This window comes from Podospora pseudopauciseta, chromosome 6, assembly GCF_035222475.1.
Source record: "Podospora pseudopauciseta strain CBS 411.78 chromosome 6, whole genome shotgun sequence".
Taxonomy (NCBI): Eukaryota; Fungi; Ascomycota; class Sordariomycetes; order Sordariales; family Podosporaceae; genus Podospora; species Podospora pseudopauciseta.
The window spans coordinates 3,268,796-3,292,077 of NC_085895.1; the positions used below are offsets into that span (position 1 = coordinate 3,268,796).

General features: G+C 51.8%; 10 protein-coding genes and 1 non-coding gene across 11 annotated transcripts; 6 read left to right on the plus strand and 5 right to left on the minus strand.

Moving 5' to 3' along the window:
* Positions 1–651: 651 nt before the first annotated feature.
* QC763_607900 (uncharacterized protein) lies at positions 652–2,325 on the plus strand. Its single transcript, XM_062914626.1, has 2 exons — positions 652–944; positions 1,003–2,325. Exons 1-2 carry the CDS (start codon positions 703–705, stop codon positions 2,222–2,224), a joined length of 1,464 nt encoding a protein of 487 aa, XP_062763330.1. The 5' UTR covers positions 652–702; the 3' UTR covers positions 2,225–2,325.
* Positions 2,326–2,428: 103 nt separating this feature from the next.
* QC763_0097800 lies at positions 2,429–2,532 on the plus strand. Its single transcript has one exon. It is a non-coding gene; the product is annotated as a tRNA-Arg (tRNA).
* Positions 2,533–2,870: 338 nt separating this feature from the next.
* QC763_607910 (uncharacterized protein) lies at positions 2,871–3,968 on the plus strand (the record flags this gene model as incomplete). The annotated part of the gene is made up of 2 exons (XM_062914627.1): positions 2,871–3,484; positions 3,545–3,968. Exons 1-2 carry the CDS (start codon positions 3,102–3,104, stop codon positions 3,966–3,968), a joined length of 807 nt encoding a protein of 268 aa, XP_062763331.1. The 5' UTR covers positions 2,871–3,101.
* Positions 3,969–4,343: 375 nt separating this feature from the next.
* URA9 (Dihydroorotate dehydrogenase (quinone), mitochondrial) lies at positions 4,344–5,792 on the plus strand (the record flags this gene model as incomplete). The annotated part of the gene is made up of 1 exon (XM_062914628.1): positions 4,344–5,792. The coding sequence occupies one exon, from the start codon at positions 4,344–4,346 to the stop codon at positions 5,790–5,792; it is 1,449 nt and encodes a 482-aa protein (XP_062763332.1).
* Positions 5,793–6,727: 935 nt separating this feature from the next.
* On the plus strand, positions 6,728–8,290 carry QC763_0097830 (uncharacterized protein; the record flags this gene model as incomplete). The annotated part of the gene is made up of 1 exon (XM_062906350.1): positions 6,728–8,290. One exon carries the CDS (start codon positions 6,728–6,730, stop codon positions 8,288–8,290), a length of 1,563 nt encoding a protein of 520 aa, XP_062763333.1.
* A 307-nt stretch (positions 8,291–8,597) lies between these two features.
* Positions 8,598–9,635, minus strand: QC763_607940 (uncharacterized protein; the record flags this gene model as incomplete). Its single annotated transcript, XM_062914629.1, has 3 exons — positions 8,598–8,958; positions 9,010–9,079; positions 9,122–9,635. The coding sequence occupies 3 exons, from the start codon at positions 9,633–9,635 to the stop codon at positions 8,598–8,600; spliced, it is 945 nt and encodes a 314-aa protein (XP_062763334.1).
* An 891-nt stretch (positions 9,636–10,526) lies between these two features.
* On the minus strand, positions 10,527–14,490 carry QC763_0097850 (uncharacterized protein). The gene is made up of 7 exons (XM_062906351.1): positions 14,114–14,490; positions 13,990–14,051; positions 13,648–13,942; positions 13,245–13,601; positions 13,025–13,199; positions 11,737–12,965; positions 10,527–10,920 (listed from the first exon to the last, which is right to left on the minus strand). The coding sequence occupies exons 1-7, from the start codon at positions 14,126–14,128 to the stop codon at positions 10,756–10,758; spliced, it is 2,298 nt and encodes a 765-aa protein (XP_062763335.1). The 5' UTR covers positions 14,129–14,490; the 3' UTR covers positions 10,527–10,755.
* A 658-nt stretch (positions 14,491–15,148) lies between these two features.
* QC763_607965 (uncharacterized protein) lies at positions 15,149–15,573 on the minus strand (the record flags this gene model as incomplete). The annotated part of the gene is made up of 2 exons (XM_062914630.1): positions 15,149–15,378; positions 15,438–15,573. 2 exons carry the CDS (start codon positions 15,571–15,573, stop codon positions 15,149–15,151), a joined length of 366 nt encoding a protein of 121 aa, XP_062763336.1.
* Positions 15,574–16,205: 632 nt separating this feature from the next.
* QC763_607967 (uncharacterized protein) lies at positions 16,206–16,949 on the minus strand (the record flags this gene model as incomplete). The annotated part of the gene is made up of 2 exons (XM_062914631.1): positions 16,206–16,765; positions 16,856–16,949. The coding sequence occupies 2 exons, from the start codon at positions 16,947–16,949 to the stop codon at positions 16,206–16,208; spliced, it is 654 nt and encodes a 217-aa protein (XP_062763337.1).
* A 445-nt stretch (positions 16,950–17,394) lies between these two features.
* On the minus strand, positions 17,395–17,778 carry QC763_607970 (uncharacterized protein; the record flags this gene model as incomplete). Its single annotated transcript, XM_062914632.1, has 1 exon — positions 17,395–17,778. The coding sequence occupies one exon, from the start codon at positions 17,776–17,778 to the stop codon at positions 17,395–17,397; it is 384 nt and encodes a 127-aa protein (XP_062763338.1).
* A 4,510-nt stretch (positions 17,779–22,288) lies between these two features.
* QC763_608000 (uncharacterized protein) lies at positions 22,289–22,972 on the plus strand (the record flags this gene model as incomplete). The annotated part of the gene is made up of 1 exon (XM_062914633.1): positions 22,289–22,972. The coding sequence occupies one exon, from the start codon at positions 22,289–22,291 to the stop codon at positions 22,970–22,972; it is 684 nt and encodes a 227-aa protein (XP_062763339.1).
* Between the last annotated feature and the right edge of the window lie 310 nt (positions 22,973–23,282).

Here is a 23,282-nt window from a genome sequence, read left to right on the forward strand (position 1 = left end):
GGGGCTGCATTGGCAAACGTTGTGACGAGGTGGTGGGGGCAGTCACATCGTAACCCATGCGCCCACAACTTCCCCGGATCCTTTTAACATGGAAGTTTTTCATAATTTCATGAATGCCAACCCCCATATCCTTTGCGTGATCGCGCCCAAAAAAGTGTCAACAGCACCGGTGTTTGTAGTGTGGTGATCAAGACGCAAGTCGATGGCGCAACGGCATCCCTGTAAGCACGACTCTCCTCCAGCGACTCCACTTCACTGCATCTTGTTCGTCCACCACGTCCCTCGCCGGAGGAGGGTAGCTATTCCCGGACAGACTACCGGGTGTGTTGCAGTGATAAAACCAGTCCCATTGAGACCTACCGGCCTGTTGGTACCAAGTTCATCATCAACACACCTCATCACGACATCCTGTCAAGAGGGCGACTACGCCAGTTCTGCTCGATAACCCCCCAAACCCCCCATTAACCCCCACATGGCCAAGTAAAATATCGATAGGGAAACCAGGTAGCGGGAGACGGTGATCACTTACCGCTGCAGTCGAGCTGCCAGATCCAGACGGTTGGATTGCAGATTCTGCGCGTGGCGAGATGCATAAAGACGGGGTGTCGCTCGCTGGTCGGGGTTGAATCTGTATCCTCTCATCACTCATCGTCAAGAGCTGTTTCTTCTGGGTTCAAACACTCAGACAGGATCTCAGTCAAGATGTCCACCGCCGGGCAGGACCAAAAAGTTATCAACGATGGGGCCGTGATCGAGTCCCAAGGCGAGCAGACGAAGCCTGTTTCGTGGTTCACGAGATGGTATCGCAGTCCTCTGTTCAACGTCATCATTGTCGGTCTCATCTCTTTTACCCAACCCGGTATTTGGAGTGCCCTGAACAACACAGGTGCTGGCGGTCAGCAAGAACCCTACCTTGTCAACGCCTCCAACTCTCTGACTTTCGGGTATGTCCCCTGTTCCACCTCCCCTCACCCCTTGACCAACTTGCTAACCTCCCCACAGTATCATGGTCTTCGGCTGCCCCCTCTTCGGAATCCTCGCCAACAAAATCGGCGTCAAAAAGGTCCTCATCATCGGTACCCTCGGTTACGCCCCCTACTCGGCCTCGCTCTACGTCAACAACCGCTACGGCACGGAATGGTTCGTCCTCTTCGGCGGCGTAACCTGCGGCATCGCCGCCTCTGCCCTCTGGGCCTCGGAAGGCGCCATCGCCCTCGGCTACGGCGACATCAAAGACCGGGGCAAGTTCACCGGCATCTGGCTCGGCCTCCGCGAACTCGGCCAGCTCATCGGCTCCTCCATCCAAATGTCTCTCAACGCGGGCAAGGACTCGTCCACAAGAGGCAAAGTAGGATACACCACCTACCTCGTCCTCATCGCCCTTCAATGCCTCGGTCTCCCATTATCTTTCCTTTTATCCCCACCCCAAAAGGTCATCCGAAGCGACGGGACATCCCCGAGAGACCCAACCATAGGCAAGACCTTCCGGGAAGAAACCCGCAAGATCTGGGCGTTGATGAAGCGCAAGCAAATGTACCTTCTCATCCCCATCCTCGTCGGCTTCCAATGGAACACGACCTACCTCGGGATCTACATGACGAAATACTTCTCCGTCCGCGCCCGCGCCCTCGGCTCTCTCACCGCCGGCATCGCCGCCACATTCGCCAACATCTTTTGGGGGTGGTTCTACGACCTGAAATGCTTCTCCCGTCCAACCCTCGCCAAGATCTGCTGGGCTTCCTTTGTTGTTCTCATGCTTGGGTCATTCGGCTGGCAGGTCTCCAACGAGAAGTTATACGGCGATTCCAACCCCCGCATCACCCTCGACTGGGACCTCCCCGGGTTCGGGAGGGGTTTCGCCAGCATGGTCATGCTCCGGTTCTTGAACGAGAGCCACTACATGTTTGTGTACTGGATCGTGGGGGCCTTCTTTGACGACATCGAGACTCTGACGCTGGCGGTGAGCATTGTCCGGACGTTTGAGAGCGTGGGGTCTTGCATTTCGTTTGGTATCGGTGCTGCTAAGGTGCCGCCTATGGTCAACCTCGTCATCTCGTTTGCCATGTTTGGGTTCACCATTCCGGCGACGTCGGCGGTGGTGTTTATGGTGCCGGAGAGGCCGATTGACTTGCGCAAGGTTGAGGCTGGTGGGATTTCGGAGGGTGAGACTGGCAGTGTGGGTGCGAGTGAGGATTCTGATGAGAAGAGGGCTGTCAAGGCTTGAGCAAAATGAGTTGATGATGTGTATGATGATGTTGGGGCGGATTTCCAAATATGAGAGATGGTAATGATGAGCAACTGTTGCGCATAGATAGTCATAGATACCCAGGCTTTTGAGGCCTCGTTAGCAAAAGTAATAACCGCCAATAGCAACTGATGAAGGATGCAAAAATTTCCATGTTCCATAGGAGGGAAAGGCCAAAAGATGCACCCGACGTGGGACTCGAACCCACAGCCTTAAGATATCAATCACCTCTGAAGATCCAGAGGAATTGTTAGAAGTCTTACGCGCTACCATTGCGCTAGCCGGGCTTGGTTAGTTGTTGGAAACTGGTCACGAAACAGGGTCCAAATAGAAGTCGAGATGAAAAAAAATGTGTTTGTCAACGAAGGCTGACAACACATCAGATGATAACTGAAAGAATAACAGGCTGACTTGGACTAGAAAAGTAGCACCACATGGAACTGATCTGCGTTGTGGTGCCCCCCTCAGAGAATACGCTGCGGCCCGATGACCTGTCAGCCGCAGCAAAGCGTGGGTGACCATGCCCACACGCCGAGTTTGGGACCGGCATTGGAGAAATGGGTGCTAAAAATTAGCGGACATCCCGCTGTCTGGGCGGCCAGCGCAGCGCCGGGACAACGGCTCGGGAGCGCACGGGAGCACATCATTTGTCCAAACCGCCAGTTGACTCAAATATCGCGTTCTGACCACCTCAGTCAAACTCCGCCACAAAGTCTGTGAAACAGCCGCATCTCCACGTCCGAGTCATTTCTATTTGCTCTTTTAAAAGGCCATGCCACTGCTATAGCCCGGCGCATCAACCGTCGTCTCTGCCGTCGCTTCTCAACATCCCCGAGCCTACCTTCCTACCAACGACATGGCAGTGTGCGCCGCCGTCAGAACAGCCTTCCGCAGGCAGATCCAGAACCTCGAAAAGTTCCGACAACGCCGACCACACTCCTCGAAAGTCAATGGAGCGAAACCAATTCAGAGCGCGCAGCAACAAGCTCCGATCACACCGCCCGCGAAGATCCAACCTCCGCCTCTCTGGCTCAGGCTCGGGCCGTTGACGAGAGCAGCTCAGGCGTACGGACGAACGCACCAGAAGCGCCCATATACGACACAGATATTGACCTCGCTGTTTATCTTCCTGTGCGGCGACATCTCGGCGCAAAGCATTGGTGGGGACGAACATGACTTCGGGCGGACGGCGCGAGCGCTATTCATCGGTGGAACATCGTCGGTGCCATCATATCTTTGGTAGGCAATATTTCGGGGGTTTGCGCTCGATCGTGGGTTGGCTAACGTTGTCGCGCATAGGGTGGTTTACCTGTCGAACAGCTTCAACTTTGCGTCGCGAGCTCTCTCGATAGCAGCGAGAGTTGTCGTTAACCAAATCGTGTTTGCGCCACTGTTCAATACGTACTTCTTTGGCACACAGGCTGTGTTGTCTGGGGCGTCGCCTTCCGAGATATGGGAGCGCCTTGTGAAGACTGTCCCACCGAGCATCGCGAATTCCGTCAAGCTATGGCCGGCTGTTATGGCCATCAACTTCGCCTTCGTACCTCTGCCATTCCGTTCCATGTTCAGCGGGACTGTGGCGGTGGGCTGGCAAACGTATCTGAGCTGGCTGAACAAGAAGGCCGAGGAGAGCATCGCGGCGGAAGCAGAAGCAGCAGCAGTAGCAACAGTGGGGAAAGTAGAAGAGGTTGCTGCGTCGGCTATGGCCAAAGCCGCGGCGTGAAAAGGAAACAAGACGGAATATTCATGATAGATTATAGAGTTAGTTAATATCCTATAGCACAAGCAAGGCGTTAGGTGGTTTGTTCAAGAGCAGAAGCTCAAGCTTTGATAGATCAGACGATTTGCTCGAGGGGACAGTGCGGGGTGCCGTGCATCGAGCATCTGACAGTGGCCGCGCACGGTCCAGACGACCATCTCACACTGTGCCACCCTTGGCTGGCCCCTGCAAGCGCCAGGAACCAAGCCAACACCGCGGTAAAGCTCCAAAAATACTGAGCCCAAGAAAACATCGTCATCATCCTCACCAAACTCCCCCACACCACGACTTCTCTCAGAAGCCATTGAGCGCTGGCCCGGCTCAGCTCTGCGTTCAACCATGGCTAGCCCCTTTCTCCGAACGAGGCATACCCTCTCCTCTGCCCTCCGACCCCTTGCACGGAATCCCACCCCGAGAATCAACCATGCCGTCCCTCGTCGCCCCGCCTCGACTGCTTCCTCCTCCTCCGGTGGCTCCAGCGCAAAGACAGTAGCTATCAGCACCGCCCTCGGTACTGCCGCCGTTCTCGGATACTATTACGCAACCGACACTCGTGCCTCCTTCCACAAATACCTCGTCCCCCGCGTCATCCGCGTTCTCTTCCCCGACGCCGAAGACGCCCACCACGCCGGCACCGCTGCCCTCAAAGCCCTCTACTCCGTCGGTCTCCACCCCCGCGAGCGCGTTCAAGATGGCGACGCCACCGGTGCCAAACCTTTGGCTGTCAACGTCTTTGGCGTCGAGCTGTCCAACCCAATCGGCATCTCCGCTGGTCTCGACAAGGACGCTGAAATTCCCGACCCTCTGTTTGCTCTCGGCGCCGGTGTTGTCGAGGTAGGCGGCATCACGCCCCTTCCGCAAGAAGGAAACCCCAAGCCAAGAGTTTTCAGAGTTGTGTCTACCGATGGGTTGATCAACAGATATGGTCTAAACTCCAAGGGTGCTGACGCCGTGGCTGCGCACCTGAGGGAAAGACTACGGACACTTGCCCGGAGCATTGGTTTCACGGAAAAGGAGATGCTTGACGGGGCGGCGGGAGTTCCGGTGGGCAGCTTGAAGGATGGGCGCTTGCTGTGCGTGCAGATTGCCAAGAACAAGAAGACAGATGAGAAGGATGTGGAGGCTGTGAAGAAGGATTATGTCACTTGTGTCAACAGGCTGGCACCATACGCCGATGTGCTGGTTGTCAATGTCAGCAGTCCCAACACTCCTGGCCTGAGAGATTTGCAGGCTACCGGCCCATTGACTGCGCTGCTGAGCGCCGTCGTGGAGGAGGCGCAAAAGACCAAGAGAAAGGTCAAGCCCAGAGTCATGGTCAAGGTCAGCCCAGATGAGGATGACGACAGCCAGATGGAGGGTGTGGTGCAGGCTGTGTGGATGAGCGGAGTGGACGGTGTTATTGTGGGCAACACAACCAAGAAGAGGACGGGGCTCGTGCCAAAGGGCGTGAGACTGACCAGCCAGGAGCAGAAGAACATCATGGAGGATGGTGGCTACTCGGGTCCAGCGCTGTTCAATCAGACGCTGAACTTGGTTGGAAGATACAGAAAGATGCTGGACAGCTATTCGCTCAAGACCGAGGGCCTCGGGGATGCGTTCAACAAGGACCAAAAGGTCATCTTCGCGACGGGTGGTATCACAAATGGCGACGAGGCTCTCAAGGTTCTCAATGCTGGAGCCAGCGTTGCCATGGTTTACACCGGGATGGTCTATGGTGGGTCCGGCACTATCACGCGGATAAAGAATGAGATGCGGGAGAAATTGGCTATCGAGGACAAGAAGCAGTGAGGAAGAGACCGTGAAGGCTGAGTGTAGGTGTAGGATTGTATATATGCATATTGAACGGCCCTTTTGACCGAGCATTTAGCAAAAAGCGAGATAGAAGCGAATGTTTATACCCCCAACCACTTCGTCCGCCTCCGACCGAACATCACAAGTGTCATCAAGTGGGTTACAAGCTGAATGTATGCTTGGGGCGGACTCACCGAGGAGGGTTGCATGGAGTTTTTACAGTTTGTTTTTGGGTCGACCAACCCGATCACTTCCAAGTTATCCGATCCAGCGGGCTTGGCATGCATAAAAATGTCACCCCCTGACCATGGAAGCGCCAGGCTTTGTTCCTCCAAGCTTCGATTCCAAAGCTAACGAATCGAATTTTCTACGCCATGCCTCACAACCGTCGGTCCAGGCCGGTTTTTCCTTCTGGAAATCATCATCCGGCCTGTGGTTTGCCTGTAGCTTGGTGGAACAGTTACCTTGGGGGTTCAATTCTAGGGAGAATGGGGTTAGGGGGGCCGCTGCCATACTTATCGGCCACGCCAGGGGCGCCAATCACAGCGCTCCCCCAACGGCACGGGTTGGTGCAGAATGTGCAGGGGGGGTTTGTTCATCAATCGGAAGTTGAGGAATGTCTATGTGCTCCTTGTGTCACAGTGTGTCAGATGAAGTGCGTGCCTGAACACCAGCGCCGTTGGACCAAATAGTTTGGGTGTTGTGGAATGTTGCGGCACGGCTTCTTTTTTTTTTTTTTTTTTTTTTTTTTTTGTTTTTACTTCAACTGCCGTTCTCCCAGGTTTTTTTCGTTCGCTGTTGATGTTGTTTTGCTCAATCCTCTTGGATTATTGTCTGGGCGGTGATTTTTGGATGACCTAATAATACTCCAAGCCTTCCGGTCATACGATACCCGTCCGTCCAGCTTTGGTAGACTGTACCAGCCCAGAAAAATGAAATCCATCCCTCGTCCTACAACAACAACCACGAAGCCCGACGACGAACTGATCTCTGACAATTGGGGACTCTCGGATGAGGAGGATCATCTCAAAATGAGCGCTACACCAACAGCAAAGGTTTTTTGGCAACTCGCACATTCCAATTCACCAACTTCTGGTCTCGCCAACAAGAGAGCCAAGCGCAGGAGAGCTCACTCGGCGGGTTGCTTCGGCATACCGTTTGATCTGCTCGCCTTCCTGTCCGTCTTTCAACTGGACCCAAACCAAAACAACAACACCACCAAAAGGATTCAGTCATCATCACCACCACATTTTGAGTCTGAGAAGGTCGGGGAGGTAAGGAAATCGGCGACATGGCCACTTATCCACTCGGCAAAATCACAGGCTGCCCGGGAGGCACGCATGGCAGCGAAGCGCTCAGCGGCCATCGACCGGCAACTTGAACAAGACCGGGAAGCCTTGTGTCGGACGGCTCAAGTCATGGTTACTGGTTGCGGCCCGACAAGATGCGAGGGAAAGACTTTGCTTTTTGACCAAATGAGAAAATGCAGCTCACCAGGATCCTCCGACCAGCAACCAACAGGGGATCCAGCCACCCAAGTGAGAACCGCGGCCATAAAAGAGATGAAACGAATCCTCTATGAAATCCACGCCCAGGAAACACACTACCATCAACAATCCAACCAACAAATCCCACCACCCCTATCAAACCTCCTCCAAACAGCCATCACCCTCCACGATTTACCCCTCGACGAACCCCCCCAAGTCAACCAAGAGACCCTCGCCTTTATCAACCAAACCACCACCTTGTGGTCTGACCCCCTCTGGACAAACCTCTGCTACACCACTCTCGGCCGCTCCCGCCCATTCATCACCCTCCTCCTCTCCCTATTATCCCGCTCTTTTACCCCATCATACACCCCCACACCAACCGATCTCTCCCACATCAAGCACTTCTCCTCCTCTGCCCCCCGATCCCTCCACCGCGAATCCCTCACCCCCTTCCCATCCACCTCCTCCCTCGAATTCGACCTCATCGACCGCGACAATACATCCTGCTGCTCCTTCCTCCGCCGCAAAATCTTTAATTTCCTCTCCGCCAACCTCTCCATCCTCATGCTGGTCGACTTGGCGTCTTACTCTCAAACCCTAGAGGAAGATAACAACGTCAATTACCTCAGCGAGGCGCTCCGGTCCTTTGAGGGGTTGGTTAACAACAAAATGTTTGCGCAAAACGCCCGCGGGGCGATGATGTTGCTTTTGTGGAATAGTGAGGGTTTGGAAAGACAGTTGGATGAGAGGCCGTTAGGGGGATATTTTCCTGACTTTAGGGGGAGAAGGGGGGAGGAGAGGGGTTGGATCAGGAAGGAGTTTGAAAAGGTTGTTAAGAGGGGTAAGTATGGGAGGGATGTGAGGATTCGGGTTGGGGAGCCGGGGGAGGAGGGGACGGTGAGGTGGGTTGTTGGGGCGGTGAAGACGGGGTTGTTGGATCAGGGGTTGTGTGAGATGGGGTTAGGGAGGGAGGGGGAGGGGAGTGGGTGGTGTCGGAGGGTGTAGGTGGAAATCAAGGGGGGAGGGGGGATGTAATGATGTTATGACGTGACGATATGGGTAATGGTTCGGGTATTTTGGTTATATGAAAAGAGAATTCTGTTTTGGTTGCCCCCCTACCTCCTCGTATCCAAAACAAATTTGAGGTCCTGGCAGGTGTCAGAGTACCGGACATGGTATTTGCGGAGCAGAACTCACATCAATAGACTCCCCTCCTGGAGCTTGGTCATCAAGTGATAGCTGAGCAAGGCGTTTCTTGCGCTCTTGTATCTTCAAGATTTGCTTGAACCCGACATGTATTAGCTTCTATTCTTCAGTCAGCGACGAGGAAGCGTACCGGCTCAATCGTTCGTTCCGTCACATACTTAAGAATCTTGACCGGCCGAGTCTGGCCCATCCTGAGCACTCGGGCAACAGCTTGTGCTTCGATGGCTGGGTTGTAGATTGGTTCGACGAGGTGGACGACATTTGCTGCTGTGATGGTCAAACCGACGGCGCCGGAATTGATAGTCAGAAGTAAGACTGGGATGTCTGGATTTGTGCTGAAGTTGTCGATGATTGCTATGCGATCTGTTGCGTTGACCATCCCGTCGATCCTCAGAAATGGGAGGGAGCGTTCAGTGAGCAGGATTTGGAGTAAGTTAAGGGTCGTCCGCCAGGAGGTAAAGACAGCACCATGGTTTGTTAGACTATTGAGCTGGCGGCTGGGTGGTACTTGTGCGTACCTTTTGCTGCCGTCAGCATTGAAATGTTTCTCTATGTTTTGCGCAACAGTGAGGAGCTTGGAGGAGTAACCTGCTGTGGAATTGGTTGCAGATCGCGCTGGAGAAGGACTACTGGAAACCGGTGTAGATGCACCACTTGACGTCACAGATACGCTCAGAAGGCTGTTTTTGGTCGCCAAAGATGGTTGAGGCTTTGAAGTGACCAACAACTGCCCGCACAGAGGGCACTGTTTGGCCCCACTGAGAGATGAACTGCAGTCATCATCCATACAGCACAAGACGCATGAGTCGCCCCAGGTCATCTCTATTTCTCTCGATTTCGACCGATTACGAGGCCGCTGGTGCTGATTTGAGGTGACAAAAGTCCCATGATTGCAAAGCATCCGAAGCTTTTGCGCAGTCTGGAAGAGGATGTTGAAGCTCTTCAACTCAGACTTCCCACAAGCCTGCTGTTCATCCTCGGCTCGACAATCATCCAGGATGGCTTCGTACGCTGCAGCCTCTTCGGGAGAATGGCTTATCAAAACCGTCTCAGTGGGGGATGGTGGCAAGTTGAGCAAGGTCTCCGTTCTCCGCAGACATATTGTGTTGAAGAGGAGCTTGAGATTTCGAAAAGACTCGCCCATAGTTGGATCGTTGCGGATAGGATCAACGATCAGTCTATCGAACCTTTTGGCATCTGACAGGGGCCCATTTCGCAGGAAGTGGAGCAGTGATTGCAGGTCTGATAGGCCGTTCTGGATGGGAGTCCCCGTAAGACACCACCTCCGTTCAGCCTGAAGCGAGTGAGCTGCTTTGAAGATGACAGTGTCGAAATTCCGAATACAGTGGGCTGCGTTTCATATATCAGTTACTCCATATGTTCTTCCCGGTCAAGGGAAATGTATTGCCGCTTTTGGACTTGGGTGGGGTGTGTAGTTAGGAGCAGCACTGCCTCTTCCACCCTACCCTCCTGCCCATTTCAGCCTGGGAAAAATGTGTTTGATTTCGAAATGTCCAAATTAACTAGCTTAAGTTCGAATACCGAATTTGAAAATCAAGGTAAAGGCCTAGTTGCATCGTGCGATAAACCAACATACTGCTTGTCTTAACTACAGTTTCTTTCATATTTACATACCTACCTAAGCTCCTTTATCGCATTCAATCAACAAATTAGCAGTTATGGCGTCATACCTCCCTAGTTCCCTTAGCATCAGCTGCCGCTCTCACAGGCTTAGTTACTGCAGTTAAATTATCTTGGGAGCTGTCTCGTATGATAAAGAAGAAATATGAGTAGCGTGTACTGAAGGATTATGCTAATGAAATTAACACCAGGCTATAAGACTTTATATTACACGGTAAATAAGCAATCAGCCGCAGTACGGCCTAACCGCTATCTACCTGCACAATTAATGGTTGGAATTAAGGCGGACAACCAAATGCCTCGCGGCTGTTCAAGGAAACCAGATCAAATAAAGTTTATTGTGGCGCTTGGAACTACGTTAAGCCAACTAGCCCGATCTCGAGTTGTTCGAGTGGGCCAAATGACGTTTCTACCAAGTGTTCTAGAGCCACTTATCTTTATGACGAAACAGGGTACTCGAAGTGATGAAAGAGGCGGGATCCAGAAGGATCTAGAGTATTGTGACGGGCTATAAATCAATGGAGACCCCCAGACCCCTCCTGTGACACGCTTTGATAAAAAAATAGAGAGGGAGATTGAATGAGAGATCAGCTAAGCTGTGTGCGGCTAGGTTTCAAGCCCAGTCATCTGATCTCCGACACCTTCTCCCTTAGCTGCAGCACCTGCCGATGCATCTGCTCGGCCTCCTCATACTTCCCCTGGCTACGAAGCACAAACGCAAGGTTGTGCATGCTGGTGAGCGTGTTAGGATGCTCCTTGCCCAACACCTTCTCCCGTAGCTGCAGCGCCTGCCAATGTATCTGCTCGGCCTCCTCATACTTCCCCTGGCTATGAAGCACACTCGCAAGGTTGCTCATGCTAGTGAGCGTGTCAGGATGCTCCTTGCCCAACACCTTCTCCCGTAGCTGCAGCGCCTGCCAATGTATCTGCTCGGCCTCCTCATACTTCCCCTGGCTACTAAGCACACTCGCAAGGTTGTTCATGCTGCCAAGCGTGTCGGGATGCTCCTTACTCAACACCTTCTCCCGTAGCTGCAGCGCCTGCCGATGCATCTGCTCGGCCTCCTCATACTTCCCCTGGCTACTAAGCACACTCGCAAGGTTGCTCATGCTAGTGAGCGTGTCAGGATGCTCCTTGCCCAACACCTTCTCCCGTAGCTGCAGCGCCTGCCAATGTATCTGCTCGGCCTCCTCATACTTCCCCTGGCTATGAAGCACAAACGCAAGGTTGTTCATGCTGGTGAGCGTGTGGGGATGCTCCTTGCCCAACACCTTCGGAGATAGCTGCAGCGCCTGCCGATGTATCTGCTCGGCCTCCTCATACTTCCCCTGGCTATGAAGCACACTCGCAAGGTTGTTCATGCTGCCAAGCGTGTGGGGATGCTCCTTGCCCAATACCTTCGGAGATAGCTGCAGCGTCTGCCGATGTATCTGCTCGGCCTCCTCATACTTCCCCTGGCTATGAAGCATACTCGCAAGGTTGTTCATGCTGCTAAGCGTGTCGGGATGCTCCTTACTAAACACCTTCTCCTGTAGCTGTAGCGCCTGCCGATGCATCTGCTCGGCCTCCTTATACTTCCCTAAATTATAAAAGCTCGTACCTACTTTGGAAAGAAGACCTATTATCGCTTCCTCGTTATCTATTCTCTTCCGTAGTTGAAGAGCATGTTGCGTATGAGGAAGATACCTTATCCACTCTTCTCGGTTTTCGTGTTTGGGCCAAGGAAATATATCGTTAAGCCGTTCTAACACTTTGGCCGTCCATTCCTGTCGCTCTCCCTTTCCATCTAACCAGCTCAGCATCGATATCTGGACTAGCCGATGGATATCGTAGCTATCCGACTCATTCTGTTGGGAGATAAATGCATACGCCTTCAGGGTCCCGATTGCTTCAACAGTCTCTAGCGTCCCCGCCGGCGGCAACAGGGAGTGCGGAATATCCTTCCCGGCTAGAAAGCACAGAAATCTGAGGTAGTCAGCCGCCAGCGCGTCGTGATCTGAGATTTGCTGGAACGAAATCAGCCAAGTTGTGGCGACAGCATTTTGAATATTCTTATATCGGTGTCGGTCGTCAAAGTGACTACTCAACAACTTAACCATATCCTCATCACTGGAGTTGCACAGCTTAAGGTACCGCGCAGTCGAGATCTGCTCCTTGGCCATATAAGCAGACGCTTGCCGTATTGCGAGAGGGAGGTTAGTAAGAAACTCTAGCAACGCATTGTTGCTTCTTGTGTCGCTTATCTGAGAAACTTTTAGGTTTTTCCCTAATAGCTTAAGGGCCTCGTCTTTGCTCATTTCTTCAACTGCGATAATATGATTTTCAGACTCGACCAGCCTTAATCCAAGTTTGTGGTTTCGGGTTGTGAAAAGAATAGATCCTTTCCGGCTAAATGGAAGATAGTCGGTAAGGGCGGTGTCCCCAAAAAGTAGCTTTTCATCGTCGGCATTATCGATAATTAAAAGCCAGTTACCCATACTCTCACGGCCCAATGCGGACTTGATAAGTGCCTTGATATTTGCTTTTTCTTCGTCGATTCCCGGTACCTTAAGCTGCTGGCCGATAGCGCGGTATGCATTCTCGAAAGCGGTGGCATCCACAGCGGGAACCCAAAAGACCGAGCATTCCGGCTGCACGTCGCGAATGCGATAAGCGGTCTCCAGCGCGATCTGCGTCTTTCCAACCCCCCCCAGACCTTCGATGGCGGTCCGTTGGCAGTCATCTTCGTCTCCACTAGGAAGAACCCTCTTAAAAAGATCTTCGAGAATTGATTCACGCCCGACGAATTCCTTATTACGTCCGAACCGGACGATCCAGTGTCCCTTCACGGTAGCTTCGCCATATTAGCACTATTCTGGCCGCATTAGCCCACCCAGGAGATGATCAGCTTACAGTTCTTCCGCAGTTTCAAAACAATCGATGCGTCTCCAGCGAGTTTCCTGACCGCATCTTTAACTAATTTAAAGTTGGGACATTCTGGACCTTGGAATTTGTTCATCCCTGAATGGGTCGCATCCAAGCCTTGGCGAGGGAAACCATGTAAGCAGGCCGAAGACTCCGTCACAAGCTATCAAGGTCAGTTAAATATTACGAACGGGGGCAAATAACGTACAATCTTGCGGGTAGAACTCCTTGACAGGCGCTCCGCCCACCCCGGCGATAGAATGCCTCTTAACATCTCCGTCTTCCTAGTCTCGAAAAAGCAACTCAGGGGCAGTTGCACTGCCTTAGCATTAGCGATCTCGGCAAACTTCTGAACGCGCTGGTGGACGAAGTCGTGGCTCTGCTCGAGGTCTTTTATGAGTTGGTCAGAGGCCTGCTCTCCCATAATGCCTTTAACCAGCACCTGCCACCGAGCCTGCTTCGCAGCATCACTACCCTGGAATGGAGTGGCGAGAAACACGATGCCGACAGTGGAAAGCAGGATATGTTTATAGGCGCTGCCTTCCTGGGCGGCTCGGATGATTGCCTGGTGAGGTTAACCGCTGCCCGCCGTATATGATCTAGGGACATACCTCGGCCAGAATAAGCCCTCCAAAACAAGAGGCGACGAAGATAATCGGTCGCGTTTGCGAACCACGGCCTTCGGCGATAAGACCGAGGAGCGTATCGGCATGGCCGAGCAGCGTCTGCACGGGTGCATTTGCGAAGTAGTTTGCATTCCAGTCGTACGTATATATGCGGGCCTTTGGTAGGGCTGCCGGCAGCATGTCGGCGTCCGACAGCCAGTTCACAACCCCATCCCCATTTCTTTTCTTAAACTCCCATGTCCGCGGCGACTCGGTGCCCAATCCGTGGATTGCGATAATACTGTCCGGTTAGACGTGCCTCTATGCGTTCGACCGGGTGGAACTTACTCGATCGTCGCGTCGTCGGGAGCGTCGTCGACTGGGACGATCCGGCGGAGTCCCCTGCAAGCCTAAGGATGGAGTGCCGGTAGTTAGCATCGGTCGCCGCTTCTTATATAGAGAGCGATCTCACCTCTGTCGTGGTCATCCTGGGAATACTCTGAAAAGCGGGGCTCGTATTGCGCACCAGGCTGGTAAGGATCAGCTTCAATCGCGGCGGTGACTATGTTAAGGTCGCCGTAAGAACGAAAGTGATGGAGAGAGGAGTATTTAGACTTAGCGAGACCTATAAGGAGGCGCTGTTTGGCCTTTGTATGCGTGTCACACGTCAAACGACCAACCAGCCACATCACGGCCCAACCGCTATCGAGAACCAATGGTTGGAAGTAAGGCAGGCAATCAAGTGCCTCGCGGTTATCAAAAGAATAGTATTGGACACGGAGTATATCGAAGGACTTGGCAGCGGGCTGAGATCGCCTAATGCTTACCGCCCAAAGCGCCAAGAAGCGCCATATCCAACTACTTTTAAGCCATGGTCCTGACATCAACTCTGATGCGACGCACCTGGGCAAGTATTCACAGCGCCCTTCAAAACCGCGGACGATCAAACCGTCGAGTCGTGTTTACAATTGAGGAACCCTTGTCTCTCGACGCTTCAAGCAGGTCAAGACGAACGGCGGAGAAATCGAAACTAAGGAATAAGGTATGGCAATAGGATTAAGCATCCCGCTGTCACGGCCGGCTAGTTTAGTTAACAGAGTGCGCATAGTGGCTCCTGTATTAATCCTACTATATTCTTTTTCCCACACAAAAGAGCCAGCCTTTTTACACCCATATATTATACCCCATACCATCCAACCGTGAGACTTTTGCCGTATCGTAGCCCAGGCCTCGATATCTTTAATTTGTGTAAAGTAAGCTACCTTTTCCATGTCGGGTTGTTAGTAGCGCAGGTCTCGTCACTGAAGGCCACGTATTCCCAGTCTTCCGGGCGAAGTTGAAGTCCTAATTGCTCACGGGCAAAGGCCAGTCGTTCGGCTCGGTGTTAGGCGGTAAGCTTGATCCTCCGCGGTAGGACCTAACGACTGGAGCCGGCTATTCTTATAGCTATGGTGAAGGCCGTATCCTTCCAGTGGTTAAATCCTTCCAAATACAGCTTTAAATCTAGCTAACTGAGCTTGCGAGCGTTAGGGTCGTCATTGAGAGAGCGAGTAATACGGTCCTTCTCTTCGTCGGCAAACCGCGAGGGCTTCCGGCTACGACGGTTAGTTCGTGGGGTCAACGGTGTAGTGAGGGCATCTTGAATCTGTTTATCCGACGCGCCAGTGGCCTCGCGCATAGCCGCGTAGGACATATAGGCGTCTTTCGCGCAAGGCACGTATCTGAATCTGTGGCGAACTAATTAGTCAGTAAGAATTGAAGAGGGTTAGGAATATATATGGCTACTTTTTGCTCACGCGGGAGCTCTGGAGCCCTGTGAGCCTTCAGGTGCCAGTGTGGCCGTTGTTGCCTTGCCAATTGGAGCCGGTAGAAGCGCTCGGCTGTGGGTGACGTGTCAATATCGTTATGGTTGATAAGAGCGTTGATTTCCATCGTGGTGGTGGTGGGTGTGGTCGATGGCCGTGGTGTTGCGCGAGAGGGTTCGCATTGCCTTAAGAATTGACAGGTACCCTTGCCATGGAAATTAGTAGCAAAGTGACTTCGGATTCGATGGATTTCGATATTGCGTATGTGGCTGCTGATCGCTGACATATTGGCCTGTTGTTTTATGGAGCAAGTCCAACGTTACCATATATTCTCTTGGTATAGGTGTAGTTAATGAGGGAAAATCTGCGGGGTTACCTGGAGTGCTCGGGCTAATTCGCCCACATGTGCATACCATCATCGCTCTTGGTCGGCCAAGTCACGAGCTCAGACACCCAGTTCCCACCACTGAAGCCATCATCACGCGTAAATTGAATCAAGGTAAGGCCGTAGGCCGTTTTGGGCCTTCGCCACTCTCACCAGGCAGAGGACGGAAGGCTGAGTGGGGTGGAACCGCACATTCTTCCACACATTGTAGACATCACATTTGACAAATGTCTGTAAGGCAAATTTCATTTCATTTCATGAGCTCAGATGTCGAGTTTTGCTCCAAAATCCACCTTGTGGTCTTATATCATACACAAGCTTGCAGTTTCAAACAAGACCTCCTTCTACCATCGATAGCCATCCGTCCGCAATCACTACGTCATGACCGGGAAGTAATCACACTGGATCCTGAAATAGGCGTTATAATTTGGACTGTCGGTGTCCTCTATGCAGTGTACCCAGTTGTCGTGGCTGAAGACGGCGCAGGGGTAATGGCCCTGATCACAAACAACCTGGTTGACGTCTGGATGGTAGGAACAATTTGTATTCACGCCGAAAGGGTTGAATCCGATGTCAAATTGCGGGATAGGCATCTGGTATCCAGGGTCGCATTCCGAGCCGGTACCAAGATGCAATGTTGCGTTGTACGGATGGCAAGGGTTGAAATACTTCACGCTCACATGGGACTCGAAGATGTCGTAGTAGCACAGGTATGTCCAGCCGGGATCTCCCGACATGAAGGTTCTGCGGTACAAAACCCAAAGTCTGCCGGGGTCAACCTCCCCCGGAGTGGTCTGGGTGGAGGTCGGATGCGTGGGGACGTACTGACTGGCAGTCGGATTGGCGGAAGCAGAGAGACGGACAGTTGTGCCGGTGGGAACAGCTTGAGAGGAAGTCAAGTCGGTCGAAGTTGACTGGGAGATGCTAGAAGACTCCCAAGTGAATGAGACAGCTATGAACCGCATAATATCAGTCAAACGAAACGAAGCACAGATGCAAGTTCAACTAAATTTGGATCTCTTACCAGTAGAGGTGATGTCGACTGCCTTCAGTCTCCCCGCATCTGGGAAACCAACGGCGGCAGTGGCGCCGATCAGGAGGAGCAAAAGCTTGAGCATCGCAATGGTTGAAGACAATGGTTGAAAGCAATGGTTGAAGTTGGGTTGGTTGAGGAGCTTGATTGACGGATGGAAGAGATTGGATGGCAGAACATGAACGAGCTGGCAGATGGGCAATCGGGGCAAAATTTGTACCCAGAGAACTGAGGAGCTGCCGGGCTGTCTGTCACCTGTGATCACGGCTGTCACTACTTTACATCATCACTCTGGCATTTCGGCCGTGTTCAAGATTTCGCGCCTGCCTCTCCTGAAATAAGCATTTGGCGGAGTCTTCCACGGGCGTAAAAACGCGGGACCTGTTTTAGACGGCAGGTTCGTACCGGAACTTCCAAGCACCATTCACCGAGGTGGCCATGCATTGAATCCAGAAGTCCCGTTCCTCCGACAGGCCCGCCTTCAATCGGCGAATTGACCACCTCATTTCTTCATCAGATAGGTACCTTGCCTATCGGTATCGACCTGACTCCGAGATGAGAATCGATGTATCAACGTCTGACAATTGATAAGCAGAGTACATTATGGGAGGCAGCTTCCACTGCTTCGGGCGCTTTTCTTTCAGACCTGTTGTGATATATATGATGGTTTCGAATGTAGAGCCAACTAGGTATATTCGACGGTATAAAAGTCTACATATCCGCCATCCTCTCCTTGCATTCACCACACTACCATTTCGCTGTTTGTTATGGCTAGCCCTTCTCTTACCCAGATAGTCAGCATGGAGATTAAAACTAGAAATCAACTTACCGGATCCCTTAGGCTCGTGTTTTAAACCCACGCATTCCAGGTGAAACCACTCCCTTGGACACTCTGCCCCATCACAGGCCACCATTGTCCCGTAGCTAATACTGTTACACGTGCAGTACTTTAGTTTGCCTTCATCTGGCTCATCATCTGGCTCATCATCTATCGTCATATCACCGATATCAGCGCGACCAGATTCAACCAGAAGTGAAACCGCGGTGAGGTTGCTCATCTCTTTCACCACTTCCAGAGGCGTCTTGTCATCGTTATTTCTCTCGTCCAATCTGAGTGTGTGATCCATCAAGACTTTCAAGGCGCTGCGGTCGGGGTTTGACGACTTGATAGTGACATTGTGGAGTGGAAGATTTCCGTTGTCATCCAGGACATTTGCAGCAGCCCCATTCGTTATATTTAAGATGCGAGAGAGAGGCTAACGATGCGGCCGGGCAAAGCCTCGTCAATGGGTTCTAATTCGAAAGCTAAAGTCTCCAAAGGGGTAAGGCCGAAGGAATCACGCTCCAGCAAACGTTGGGAGTGGAGGAGGTCGGGAAGGAATTCAGCCACGAAGTATCGCTTCTTGTGGCAACTTTCATGAATATTGGGCCGAGATCCGCGGGATCCGTAGCTCAACACCACCGCGCTTCGCAGGCTCTCGAGGACGTGGAAATGTGATCATTCCAGAATGTGGAGGGGTAAGAGTTGGGGTGATTGATGTGCCGGGTCGTATAACCGCGGAAATAATTCTTTGACAATCCTATATAGACAGGATGCCTGGGTGGTGATGCGGCAGAGTGTATTCCGCAACAAGGCTTCATCCCTGGCGGTAGTCCTGAGTCTTAAAATGTTTATCACACTGGTTATGTCAGTTAAGTTGAGGTTTTGCCTAAAGCACCCCAGCAACTTTTCAAACAGTTCGAGATTCCCAATCATGATGGCAATACGCAATGCCGAGCGTCGGTTTGCGAGAGGGCTAATGTTAGCTGCCAACTCGGCGTGCCAATCAAGAAAGAGTCGGACTATCTCAAGGTCTTCTTTCCTGATCGCCTTCTCGAGGGCTGATATGGCGATATGTGTCTTGTATGCATTCGCGCCCCATCGTAACAAATATTGACAGACACTTGCGTGTCGACCTCGCGCCGCAATCACTAGCGCAGTTATGGCTCCGCCTGTTATGTCTGGCTCATCAACGGGATGCCCAGCTTCCACAAAGAAGTTGACTTGCTTAAGATTACCTTCAGCAGCAGCAGTCCACATAGTGGTGTCCTTGGCGGATCGAGATGATGGAAATAACGATTCATCATCCGAGACGGCCGAATGAAATCGCTTATAATGATTGTCAAGATCCCTTTGTGAGGTATACCCAACTCGTGAGGCGAAGCAATCTGGTACAGAGCACTTATAAGGCCTTTCATGGTTCGAGATGTGACGCTCTCGCTCATCTCGCTCGGGAACCCCTCAGAAAACTTGGAGCATTGCAATCTGTTGCACTTGAATCTTCCAGAGCCGTTGAGCTCCAAGAGTACTTTGCGCTCGCGATCGGTGAGGATCGTCTGGTCAATGTTTTCTATTGTGTGTCTGATGGTGGTGACAGCATTGTGTAGAGTCATGTCGTCCGACGGGCTGGTGTTGGCTGTACCGGAGTCGCCGTTCTGACTTGTGACAGGTGTTGGTCTTGCGTTATCGTTATCATGAAGCTGTTCTGGGTTTGGAGAGCTATCCTGCCCCTGTGTGAAAAGGTGTTGTGCAGAATCAAGCACTCTTTTCTTGATATTGGCATCGACTTCATCTTTGGACACTGTCGTCTGTCGTAGATGCTCTTTCCAATAGGATTGCGCGTAATCAAAAAGTCCGTAATAGCCTGTTACCGCTGAAGCCGCGATCTCTTCAGTTGAGTAAACGCGGGTGTTGAAAGCCGGCGAGGATAGAATATTAGGTACAAAACAGGGCCATCTTTGCATGAGCCATTGACAAAGATACCCTCCCAGATTGTATCAGATAGCTGCTTCATGTCAAGACTCACAGGAATTGACTGCTGAAACACAGGACAGAAAAATGTATTCTTACCTGCGGGCAGTGTTGTGTACCAGACCGACTATGGCCTCGTGTTCCGATGCGGCCTGTTTGAGATACTCGCAGCGGTTGAGTTCAACCAGTGATCTGCACAACTCCTTGCAGCTATCTACCCGACGACGATCAATATCGCAGTTTTGTTTTTCGAGGTTGATGCAAAAGCTTGACTGAATCTCGCGCCACCGCAAGGGCCTGGGGGAGCACACCAAACCACTCCAGTATGGCTCGAGCTGTCTTGCTTTTCGGGCCAGATCGGTCAAGTACTCGAGCTGCAACCCGATCATATGCCGCATTCATTTGCCTCGGAAAGTTGTCTTTGGACAGCTCATCATTGAGATCGGCCACCGATGCCTGGTCATAAAGATTGTGCAGTACCACTTTCGCGTAAAGAAACATTCCTGCGAGCGGCCGTCAACTTGCTTGTTCCAGGTTGCTTGTGGTTCTGTTGTTTAATGAGGATTTCAAACGTACCATTTGCAGTTAAGGTGACCTTCTCAGTGATCTCATTTGCCCTAGAAGCCCATCATCTTGTTCGAGAAGTTGGTCGAGGAAGGCACAGAGCATGTGTTCCATTGCTGATTTATTGACAACGCCGGCCCTGCTGTGTTTGAAGTAGAAATAGGCAAGACTACCTCCAAGAATATCCTCTTCGGACCTAACGCGTTCAATGACTCGCGATACCAGAGTGGTCTTGCCTAATACAGGGAACACAAGGGGGTAGTGTCAGTAAGTTAATGAACAAAGAAAAGTTCATAGAGAAGCTATACAAGCACTTTGCCGTAGTATTCTTTAGAGGAAAAGAAAGATATGTGCTTACCGGAACCTGGCATTCCACTGAGGTAAAGAATCTCCCCCCTGTTGGATCTTCCATACATCCATTTCTTAAACTCGGGTTGGTCGAGAACCCAACTGTGACTTGAATTGCATACTACAGAACTGTCTATCTATACTAGCCAGTTCCTCCGTATATATAAACCTCTATCCTTTCAGTACCTCTGTACCTAACATACTATGGTTTACTAATAAGCGATAGTAATCTACCCTAGCTTATTACGCTTATTAAGTAAGCCTAGTAATTCGGTTTACCTTTATTAAAAGGTAATCCGGTTCATTACTTTATAACCCTACCGTTATATTTTTTTTAATTAACTACTATAGTTTACTATAATTCTTTATCGGTCTTACTACATAATTAATCTATAATATAATATCTCCCTGTGACAAACCCCTATCCAGAACCTCTGAAAACGATACTAGTCACAGGCACTTCTAAACAATGCTAATTCGGTATAGCTAAGTAGTTTATAATAAACGGCTCCTCTTAATCATAATATCTAAAATACTAACGATTATAATTTATATTATATACTGTTTTGGGGTGCGGCCACAGGCCTGAGGGTATCAGGGAGGAAGTGGGGCTCCCGGAGGATTCGAGGGTTCAGCGTTGAATTGCAAGGAGGCGGAGGAGGTTAACATAGCTATTTTCGTGCCGGCCATGCGGCTTGATCTGTCTAATCGGACGATAGTTCTTGATGCGGCTACTATACCGGCTAGGAATAACCTTGCACAGCAGCATGCGAGGGTTATTCGGGACACGATGAAGACGAACAAGCTGGTTGGGGTGAATTTGACGCTGGATGAGCTGAGGTTGTTGGAGGAGGTTTTGGGTTCGATGGTTGAGAGATGTAGGGAGTGGGAGCACAAGGAGGAGTGCGAGTACTTTACGGGTGGTAAGGCAATGGCCCGGCCCCTTGGTATTGGGACAGGGGAGGAAGTTATTTGTGACTGTGGGTTGGGCGTTTTTCCAGAAGGCTATCATTTGGACTATATGGGGAACACGTGGAAGCATGCCAGGAAGTCTTGTGTGCGGGCGGCAATATCACCGGTGTTTGCCAGCTCGTTGGTGAATGAGCTACCTTTGCCGCCTGTGTTGAGTTCGCTGCCCACTCCGTCACCGACGCTGGTGGTGGCTCCCGCCAGTACCGTGAGGCAGACGATACCGAGTATTCCTGTGCGGGGAAGGGGAAAGGAGCAGTGCGCAGACAGATGATGGAGAGGAGCTGATGAAGTGCGCAAAGTGCAAGAAGGCGAGATATTGCAGTCAGAAGTGTCAGAAGATTGACTGAAAGGATCACAAGAAGGCGTGTCGGTGAGAAGGCATGGTTGGATGATGTATGGCATGTTTGAGATTTGTATGTGTATTGTGGACCTGAGGTGGGTATGGTAGATGGAACAAAGCTCTGAAAGATAGCTGTAATTTGTAGAAGAAAACCATGTTGTCTGCCGACCTTTATTAAAAACATATTGCTTGTAGGGGTGATTGTTGTGCATGCTAGGGGTTAGGGTTGTCAGGTCATCTCGTCTGGGCTCCAGTCAGTTGTTAGACATTTGCAACCCCGCATTCACGCTTAGGAGGCCATCAAAGCCGCAACACTCCCAACTGAAGCCATCAAAAAACCCCATTATTGAAGACCTCTTGTCTCAGTAGCCACAAGGCTTTTCTAATCCACCCAATAGTCCAGAAAAAAATGGCGGACATCTCCATCCGCAAATGGATCCGCTGGGAGCCTCACTCCCCCACACCACCAACGTCCGTCATCGTGCTCACCTCCCCCCAACGTCGTTTTGTCGATATCAGAGTCATCCTCCCGCTTCCTACCCCTACAGACTCGGAATTGCCACTAGAGCAACTGGAGTGGGCTATCGCAGGCACGTCGACTTCTTCCCCGGTTTTGAACCCCAAGACGAAAGAAGTGGAGTATTCGCATTGTGTTTGGAGTCACTGGATTGATTCACGGGTCAATAACAGGGATGCTGGGGCTGACGAGGGAGATAATTACCCTGTGGAGGGACACCCCGAGTTGACGCTGGAAAGGGGGAGGATGGTGAACCCCGCTAGTGGGCGGGTGGAGGGGTACGAGGAGATGTGGGTGGCTGGGGAAGTGAGGGCGGTGGAGGGAGTGGGGTGTGTTGTTTTGGAGTATGATGCTGATTTGAAGGGGGAGGAGGGGTGGGCTCGAGGGGAGGGGGGGAAACAAGGGGAGGTCGAAAGGGTGGGGAGGGGGATGGTGGTTCGGTTGGGGGGGTATGTACAGGGTTTTTTGAGGGATGGGGAGGATGTGAGGGTTGAGAGGTGGGTTTGGGAGGGGGAAAGAGGAAAGTGGGAGAAGAGGGTTAGGATTGGGAGTGGGGGGTTGAAGGGGGGGGGGTGATTCCGGTTGAGTTTGTTACTGAGGTTGGGGGGCAGATGGAGGTTGGGGATGAGGTTATGGGTGTGGGTGGAAGGAGGTGGAAAGTTGTTGAGAAGAGTTTGGTTTAAGAGGTGGAATGTGGTGCTACACGACTGTCTTGGATTTGAGTCTCTATAATTGTCGAAAGTGGCTTCTTGGCTTGAGGCATGGCCGCTCTGCCGCCGCAGCCGTGCCATCACGGGCCGCTCTGAGGCTGAAGTCTAAACCCCCCGTAGCTGATCCTTGGCGGTCAGATTGGGAAGTCTTGCCTAAGCCGTGTTGAAGTCTTGGA

Bases quoted from the DNA above. Each gene is read 5' to 3' on its own strand.
- QC763_607900 (XM_062914626.1), top strand. From the start codon at position 703: ATGTCCACCGCCGGGCAGGACCAAAAAGTTATCAACGATGGGGCCGTG. The intron at 945-1,002 runs GTATGTCCCCTG...ACCTCCCCACAG, and splicing joins TCCAACTCTCTGACTTTCGG to TATCATGGTCTTCGGCTGCC.
- QC763_0097850 (XM_062906351.1), bottom strand. The intron at 13,602-13,647 runs GTATGTCCCTAG...TAACCTCACCAG, and splicing joins GAGGGCTTATTCTGGCCGAG to GCAATCATCCGAGCCGCCCA. The intron at 13,200-13,244 runs GTACGTTATTTG...TGACCTTGATAG, and splicing joins GGAGTTCTACCCGCAAGATT to CTTGTGACGGAGTCTTCGGC.